Source organism: Lipotes vexillifer, unplaced genomic scaffold (assembly GCF_000442215.2).
Source record: "Lipotes vexillifer unplaced genomic scaffold, Lipotes_vexillifer_v1.1 scaffold364, whole genome shotgun sequence".
NCBI classification, from domain to species: domain Eukaryota; kingdom Metazoa; phylum Chordata; class Mammalia; order Artiodactyla; family Lipotidae; genus Lipotes; species Lipotes vexillifer.
In genome coordinates, this window is record NW_006793912.1 from 486,706 (window position 1) to 495,733 (window position 9,028).

At 39.0% G+C, this 9,028-nt stretch overlaps 1 protein-coding gene across 1 annotated transcript in view; it reads right to left on the bottom strand.

Annotated features, from left to right (window-relative positions):
• The window catches only part of CAST (calpastatin), a 134,122-nt gene that overhangs the window by 25,881 nt on the left and 99,213 nt on the right, over positions 1-9,028 (bottom strand). Inside the window, 9 exon segments of the mRNA XM_007466871.1 lie at positions 257-352; positions 1,519-1,566; positions 2,868-2,951; positions 6,236-6,303; positions 6,390-6,555; positions 6,742-6,825; positions 6,971-7,063; positions 7,555-7,593; positions 8,244-8,324. Coding sequence (XP_007466933.1) covers positions 257-352; positions 1,519-1,566; positions 2,868-2,951; positions 6,236-6,303; positions 6,390-6,555; positions 6,742-6,825; positions 6,971-7,063; positions 7,555-7,593; positions 8,244-8,324 — 759 coding nt within the window.

The window sequence follows — 9,028 nt, forward strand, 5'->3', positions numbered from 1 at the left end:
AAAGAAAAGCATGGGTGTGAATGCCTTCCTGAAGGAATAATTAACTAAAGGACTTAAACTGCAAGAATATGAGGGTCAGCCTGGGAAAATAAAGCACATCCAGAAACAGGCAAGATGAAAACCGCATGTGAAAAAAGATGGCAAAATGGGCCTTTTTATCAGCCACTTCCTGTTAAAAGTTTTGGTCCCACATTTTTCAGATTATAGACAAACATTAAAAAACAAAAACTAGCGATTTTTATTTTTAGAAACGTACTTCTGTTTTTTCAGTTGGCTTAGATTGTTTTTCTTTACACTTAGATCGGTCAAGATCTTCTGAAAGTTCATCAATGAGTTCTGATTCACTCAGGGGCTGTAACATAAGAAATATTATATAATATGAAGAAAATTATTTTTACTTTGATAAAAGAAAAAAGCTTTCATAGAGAAAAAGGTTTTCTGGTAAACACATATTATGTCATATTTTAGGATCTAAAACCAAAAGTTAATTTATACAGGGTATATGTTTCATTTATCAATGTACGGTAAGTGTCATGCAACAAATAAGGAATACTGAACACCTCAGTACCATAAACATGTTAATGGTTTATTTAGTTAAAAGTTTTCCTGATACTTCAATTTCAGAGTAATTTTGCTCAAATAAGATTGCCTGTTTGTTCCAATGAAGATCTTTATCATTTTTCCTTATGTGATTGTTTTTTCTACTTCCAGCAACTTTCCTTATGAATAAGTCAGAGGAAACACAGATCATATACTCCTTCCCTATGACCACATGTGGTTTTGGCAGGAAAGTTCTGCTATCCCTAGTTCCTTCAGGTGAAGTGGTATTATTCGTTTACTGTAATTAGTCAAAATCTCCACATGCTCTGATCTATGACAGAATGGCATGTAATTCAGAAGCTGGGCCCCAGAGTTGGATAGACAGAGTTTCGAGTCCTAGCCTCGCTATTCCCTAGCTGTTTGACTTTGGGCTATTTACAGAATCCTTCTGTGTCTCAATTTCCTCACCTGTAAAATGGGAATAATAATAGTGCCTTCCTCATTCAGTGAGGACTCAAAATGATAACATACAACACCATTTAGTGTAGTGTCAGGCACATAGTAAGTGACTATAATAAATGTAGTTGCTTAATATCATCATGATAGGTAACTATGCTGATTAACACCAAATTAAGTAAAGGCAGCATAGAATCATTAGAGCACTTGATGCTGTAATTAGGATCAAACCAAGTGCTAACAACTTAATTTAAGGGCCCTCTTGATATCGGCTCCTAATGTTCAACGAACATCACCTGTAAATTTGTAATATTTTAGTAATAATTCATGAGATAAATAATCATTAAAATATGTGAAAAAGAGTCAGAGATCTAAGCCAGGTGTTGCTGTCAAAAGTTCCCCTTTCCTTAATAGTAGGCGGGCATGCAAGTCTCTACAGTGAGATCTGGTCTGTCAAAATTATCTGTTTATACCTTACAGTTCTATTGTTTTCTAAGTATCAAAAAACACTTATTTCCTAACCTTGGGTTTTTCTTCAACATCTGCCAAGAGTGGTTTTCCATCTTTATCCTGTAAAATGAAATTAAAAATACATTTAAAATGAACAGAAAATTTTGCTTTCCTGTCCCATTAAGTTTGTTTTAGAAATTTCCAGGATTTGAGAGGAGAGACTGTTCTTTTTGCCATATATCTGAGTGAGTTTGTGCTTCAAATTAATTCTTTTATAAAGTATCAGAATAAGGAGTTGAGCTGTAAAAATCAAGAAACCAAATGCTATAAAATATAATGCAATTACTTTTCTTCAAAAGTTACTGAAGGGACTTCCCTGGTGGCACAGTGGTTAAGAACCCACCTGCCAAAATGCAGGGGACATGGGGAATTCAAGCCCTGGTCCGGGAAGATCCCACGTGCCGCACAGCATGTGCCACAACTACTGAGCTTGTGCTCTAGAGCCCGCGAGCCACAATACTGAGCCCGCGTGCCACAACTACTGAAGCCTGCACGCCTAGAGCCCGTGCTCCACAACAAGAGAAGCCACCGCAATGGGAAGCCCGCGCACCGCAACAAAGAGCAGCCCCTGCTCGCCACACCTAGAGAAAACCCACGTGCGGCAACGAAGACCCAGTGCAGCCAAAAATAAATAAATAAAATAAAATTTAAAAATTACTGAAAAATAATTTCCATCTTTTGGATAAGGAAGTAGAATTTTTCAAAAAGTTCTTTGGCTAGAAAGATGCAACTACATCAATGAAAGATTGAATAAAGCTTCAATTCTCCAACCCAGGGTGAAGAGGTAAGATATCATTCCTATAAAACTGGTTTTTCAGAATTCACAATTTAGAATGTTTCTAAAAAATGAGAAATTTTCCATATATAAGCATTGTAGCTATTTTCTACCATATGTTTATGTGTATTATTTCAAAGATAAATTACAAATATAAGTACAGGAATAAGTCCACCATCCTCACGTCAAACTGAAACCAACAATAACAAAACCATCTTCACTGAGGATACTGGTAAATCATTGTATGTTTATCTACCATTTAGAAGATCTATGTGCTTTTATCCATATAGCAGTTAGAGAAAATATTATTCCCAAATTATTCCTCTGCTTTAAGGTTAAGGACCTATGTCAAGCATGGTTAATAGTTGAAACACTTGAATTTGTGGGAATTTTAATGACCACACGGTCATTACTTAGGAAACCCTCTTTTAAAGGGTCCAGCTGTAGAAGACAGAGAATAAAGCGTTCAGGGTCTTCAGAGTTAATATCAGACACGTCCTTAAGCATCATGGGTACAGACAGGACAAAATGTGATGCGAAGGCAGGAGGAGTGAGCTGCTGTCACGCACCGTGGCAAACAACATACCGTGGCTGGTTTTAATCTATACTCTGGTGGGACTGTTTCCTCATCTTCACCACACTTCTTTAGTTTCTCTTCTTTGGCTTTTGCCTGAGGAAGGTGGAGGAAAAAAATAAGCATTTGGATAATACATGTAAAATAAGACATCACTTTATCCACGGGTGTCGTGGAGGAGACCAAATCAGATTAAAGTGCCTGGTGAGCAGTTAGGTAGGCAGTGTAGGGTGATGGACAAAAAAACAACACAGCCAGCAATCCCGGGGAGGTGTCCCTGCCTTGTCTCTGTGACCTTGGGGAGCCACCTAGACTTTCTTCGGCTCAGTTTCTTGAGCTGTAAAATGGGGCTACTAAGAATCCTTACCTAGCTTGCTGACTTGTAAGGATCAGCAGAGAAAATTAAATAAAATATCCTTTGAAGAAAGGTAAGCGCAGTGCACAAGCTGGCTGCAATTATTTTACAGCCTTCACCTGTCATACTCAATGAGGCAGTTATCTAAGGGGGAGAAAACAACCAATTCTCATGAATGTTAAACATGGTTCAGAAAGGGGAGAGGCATCCCATGATAAATCTTGGCTGATTCATAGATAATTAGTTTTCCCTTTTTTTAAAAAAAAAAAACTTATTTAACTTATTTATTTTTGGCTGCATTGGGTCTTCGTTGCTGCGTGTGGGCTTTCTCTAGTTGTGGCGAGCAGGGGCTACTCTTCTTTGTGGTGCGTGGGCTTCTCATTGCAGTGGCTTCTCTTGTTGCGGAGCACGGGCTCTAGAGCACACACTCAGTAGCTGCGGCACATGGGCTGAGTTGCTCTGCGGCATGTGGGATCTTCCCAGACCAGGGCTCGAACCCGTGTCCCTTGCATTGGCAGGAGGATTCTTAACCACTGCGCCACCAGGGAAGCCCTGGTTTTACTGCTTTTAAAAGAAATCCCTTCAGTAACACCAAGACGTCACTGGATTACTGAACCATGCACAACCAAATGCATTAGAAATAAAAGTGCAGTTCCATGGCAGATCAGTGGCTTCTAGGATATAACATTTGATTTTAAACTCCTGGTGGGTAATGCAAAGTTCCATGATATGTAATAATTTGTACCTGTATCAAGGCATGGATTTAAATCACAAATCAAGGAGCTCCCGGGCACAAAAGTGTGTGTGTGCTGGGGGGTGGGGGTGGCGTGGGTATTTAGCTGATTCTAGCTCAGCCTATTGCTCCCATCTACATCTCAGCCTAAGATTGTGGTTCTCCATTGAATGCTTAGTTGATTAATTTTAAAATATTTAATGAGCACTTTTAATAAGCCACATACTTTTCTAGGCTTTGGAATTATAGTTGTATTGTTCTATAGAATAATAACTGGGATGAAAGGATTTTTAAAAAAATATTTCCCGTTACATTCTACTGCAGGATATGAAGTAAGTCCTGTTATATAGTGGTACTCCCCAGTTCAGGGATTTGTGAGGTCATTGGCTATAAAACAGTCCTCATGAAAGAGTCACCTGTATAGGACTGTCCTCTCCACTTAGGCTTGTGAACAGTGAGTCACATGCACAGCTAGGTCCCTTCTATTCTTTGATCTTTATATTCTTTAAATGACTGCATTGTGGTTTGTATCCAGTAGGAGGTGAAAACAAACATCCCCTGAATTGAAATAGTTCCAGACTAGGTAACTACACTAGAAATAGGGGAGATTAATAATGAGGTATCACTACAGAATAAATGCATTATGATACATTATAAGAATGACAAGTAGGCATGGACCTCTTCTCTGAAGCATCATCTGGTGCGGAACGTGCTGGAGTGGCCGTGGACTCCTATAGCATATCGACCTTTATGAGCCTTATCACAGCAGACTACCCAGGAAATAGTGAATTCACCATCAGGAACTAAAAATTCAACTTAAGAATTCAGAGGATTGGAGAATCTTTATACTTTGTACATAATTAAAAAGGAAAACTAGTGTTAAGAGTAGAATAGTCCTTTTTGTTCAAATTTTAGGAGTTTGCTAACTTTCTAGAGGAAATTTAATACATTTATATGCATCCCTAAACCCAAACTGTTTAAAAGTTATTTTTACATAACTTTTTCACATCTACCTATCTGATTTTAGTCACTCTAAGAGTCTTTTCATCCTGGGATTATGTTTATACTTTCTGTCCCCAAATTATCATCTTCTTAAATCACCTTAACCATCTGTAAACAGCCTGAGGCAGATGTGCCATTGGCTGGCTGCCATGCAGCCCTCGGTGGTGGACCGCCAGGGTCCTGCCAGGACCACCCTTTCCTTGAGACATTGTGCACCTCGCACTATGTTGTCATCAAAGTTTCCCTTTCTCCCAATACATTACTTGGTGCTGGAGGACAAGGACTGCTTCCCCTGCTCCCTTGTGTTCGCCTTCGTAAAGCCTGTCGTGCCACACTGCGCCCGGCAAGACCTCAGAGAAAGTCGAAGACAGAAACTGGCCCATTTCAGACCAGGGCAGTCCCAGACTCAGGGGGCGTTGCTGGGAGTCAGCGAGACTCACCTTCCCCAGTGACTCAGAACAGGAAGTGACAGCAGAGGCAGCAGCATTGTGACAGTGACAACTGCCAGCTCCCACCCTGAGCTGATAGGCTGGCGCCCCTGAGGGTCCCCACCACCACACTGCCTGGCCAAGGATGCCCGCAGGGCGGCTCTATGCTTTCCCTCCTCTTTTCCCCTAGAGGACTCAGTTAAACAATTCTTTAAAAATTGAAATTTAATATGAACACTCTCTTCCGCCAAATACAAGCTTGCTTTGGCTCGTAAGGCTTGTTAAGGTCTTGGCGTGTGGTGGGGTAAACTCTCCCCAGCATCACACTCTAAACACGCAGCAAATCCAGTTATAAAGTAATTGTTGCTTGATTTTATTCTAATTTGGGACAAGTTTTCAACATTTTCCCCCATAGTTATAAAAAGGATCTCCCACCCCATCTGCAACCATCTCCCTCTCTTCTTATAAAGAGAAGCACCTGGAACCTTTTGAAAATACAAATGTCCAATTTCCATGAGAGCGGACAAAACTATTTGTCACCAGGCCGCTGCCTCCGTGTTATCTTGTTTAGTCAGGTGTCGTTTGAGAATTGGCAAAGAAGATTAGTGTTCATTTTAAGTATTAAAATTCTAGATGGTTAACAAGACAAACACTGAAATATCCTTTCTGGTTGCTAACTCCCCAGCAATAAATATCTAAATTAGCCAGACCCTGAAAGTAAGGCAGGACAAAGAACAGTTCATTTAAAATCTCTAAGAAAATAAAAATGGTACAAGAATTCTAAACATGTGTAATGCATTAGCTTTGTAACCTTGTAACCTGAAGACTAACAGGTTTTGTATGTGAACTCCAAGGTCAGTACCTCATTGACTTCCTTAATATCTGCAGATGGGGCATGTTTTCTCATCCAGCCCAGGGCTGCAGTGCCACCTTTCAGGATTCACAAGAATTAAGTTATAGGCAATGTGGTTAAGGTGGAGAGAAGCAGCTATAACAACATCCCCCTAGTGATTCACAGGACTCAAACTCCTTTAGAAAACCAAGTTGAAGATGTCCCAGGAGTGCAGTTCCTCTGGGATCCTGCTCTTCTGTGTCGTGTGTTGGTGAGATAATCTTATTCCACAACCAAGGCAAGTGTGCTGAGATCACCCCTAAGCATTTGTAGAAACAGAGCAGGCCTGCCTGGAGATGACCAATATAACCCTGACTGGTTTCACTATTCTACACAGGCCCGAGGGAGCAAAGATGCTCAGTAGGTGGGATGCACTATTGGGGTCCTCCCCAATCAGCTAGATGAGACTCAGGAAAGCAACTGCTGTCAGGAGGACCATGCTTAATTTTAAAGAAGTAATTTTTTTATACCTCTTCCACCTTTCTTTTTTTCTCCTTGGGTGGAGCAGCGCTTTTGATTACTTCAGCTGACTGAGCTTTTAAAACCTCTCCTGTAGACTTCTGAAAAACAAAATACAAAAGATTTGACTTACAGAAGAAGGAAACGTATTAACCAAATTGTAATAACCAGAACTAAAAAGTTGTTGTTGTCTTAAAGTATGAGATGGTTTCTAACAAGTTTCCCTCATTACATTAAAAACAATACCTCTTTCTTGGTTTTCTTCCCATCAGCCGTAGGAGAGCTGCAGGTGAAGTCTGATGACAAGGCATCTATGGCATCATCGGGCCCCAGGGGTTTCTAAAGAAACAGGCAGCACGACGGGTCACACGCAGGAATCATTCAAGTGACAGATCAGATTATAAACCCAGCAAACGAAGAATGTACTTTTGCAATTCCTTGACTACCAAATGAGATGTTCAACGAAATAACTCAGATGAAAGCCTATGTTTGGGAGGAAACTGGCTGCTCAATAAATATTATTTTCCCGTTTCTCTCTTCTCAACATATTACATGTTAGGATACCCTCATCCTATTTTTATTAACATTTATTTTATCCTAAAACTTTCTTGCCCCCATTCTTCTTTCCCTCAAAAAAACTACTTAGGAAATAAACATGCATTGAAACAACCCCCAGGCCCACCCCCGTTCTCTGAACAGATGGAAACTTCATCTGATTTAGAGACTAATATAGTCATAATCCCAAAATATAGAATTGATAACTCTATCCCCCCAACCAAAGATATAAAAAGTGTTAAATCTGATCTTAGAAGACATTTATGTGAACTCACCGAAGAGTCTGGAGGAGGCCCTGTGATCCCTTCTTTTTTCTGAAACAAATATTAATTTGGTGATGCTGAGAAGGCAAAATTAATCCTTACAATTGGCAAAATGCATAGCTCAGTGAATGCTATGGGCTGAGTTGTGTCCTCCCAAAATTCATATGCTGAAGTCCTGTCCCCTAGAACCTCAGAATGACTGTATTTGAAGACAGGGCCTTTAAAGAGGTAATTAAGGTTAAATGAGAACATTAAAAGGGGCCCTAATTCAATAGGACCAGTGTTCCTATAAAAGGGGGAAATGACCCAGAGATCCACGTAGAGAAAAGACAACATGCAGATATGTACACATAGAGGATGTGGAATTACTCCACATGTAGGTATCTATAGACCAAGGAGAGAGGCCTGAGACAGATCTTCCTCTCACAGCCTTCAGAAGGAGCCAACCCTGCCCACATCTTGATTCCAGTCTTCCAGCCCCCAGAACTGTGAGACAGTAAGTTTCTGCTGTTTAAGCCATACAGTCTGTGATACTCTGATATGGCAGCCCTACCAAAGTACTACAGTGAGCTTCAGAGTAATGACAATTTTGCACGCCCATTATATTATCTAAGTTAAAAAAACTGGATATATTAATGTGATAAAAATTATAGCTCCAAAAAAGAAACAATAAAGTATAAGTAAATGATTGTTTAACTTACATTTAAAAGTTCCCTATATTTTGGAGGAAGTGTGACTTCTCTTTTACCCAATTCCTCTATGTAAGTAGAACTCATCAGATCCTAGAAGAAAACCATACACATAAGGATATTAGCTGAGAATGTTATACACATATTCTTAAACCAAAGTACTACTGCATTATTAATTTATGGAACTATTGAGAGTAAATATAAATCATTTAGAAGCCAATATTTTACACAACTCTGAAATTCTAAGTTTCCACAAATACTTGCCCATATTTTATTGGCTTAACCCATTAGTAATGCTATAAAATATTCAAACCACTATATTAAATTTCATTCATATATAAAATGCATTTTATTTAAAAATATTTTTCAGTATCTAATATTTCTATACCTACAAAAGAGCAGTTGATAACAGCGAATTTCTATATAACTCAACAGATCTAGTTATTTCGACGTAATAAGAAAAAAATCAGAGTGATGTTTCTTTTTTAGCACTCTCCAGTCCAATTCCTCTTCCTTGTTTTCCAGAGATAGCCATCATCCTGAACTTTATCACATCCATCAATGTAAAGTTGAGCATATTTTAAAACAATTATTCCACATGTAGATACCCATAATCAATATACACCATTACTTTGTCTATTTTCAAGTGTTATATAAATGGTATCAAATTCTTATGTCATTTGGTAGTGTACTATTTTTATTCAAAGTTATATTTTTGTAATGTTATCCATATCGATACATGAATAAGCCATTTTAACCACTATAAAGTGTTCCACTATATCATCTTGTCTCCTGCT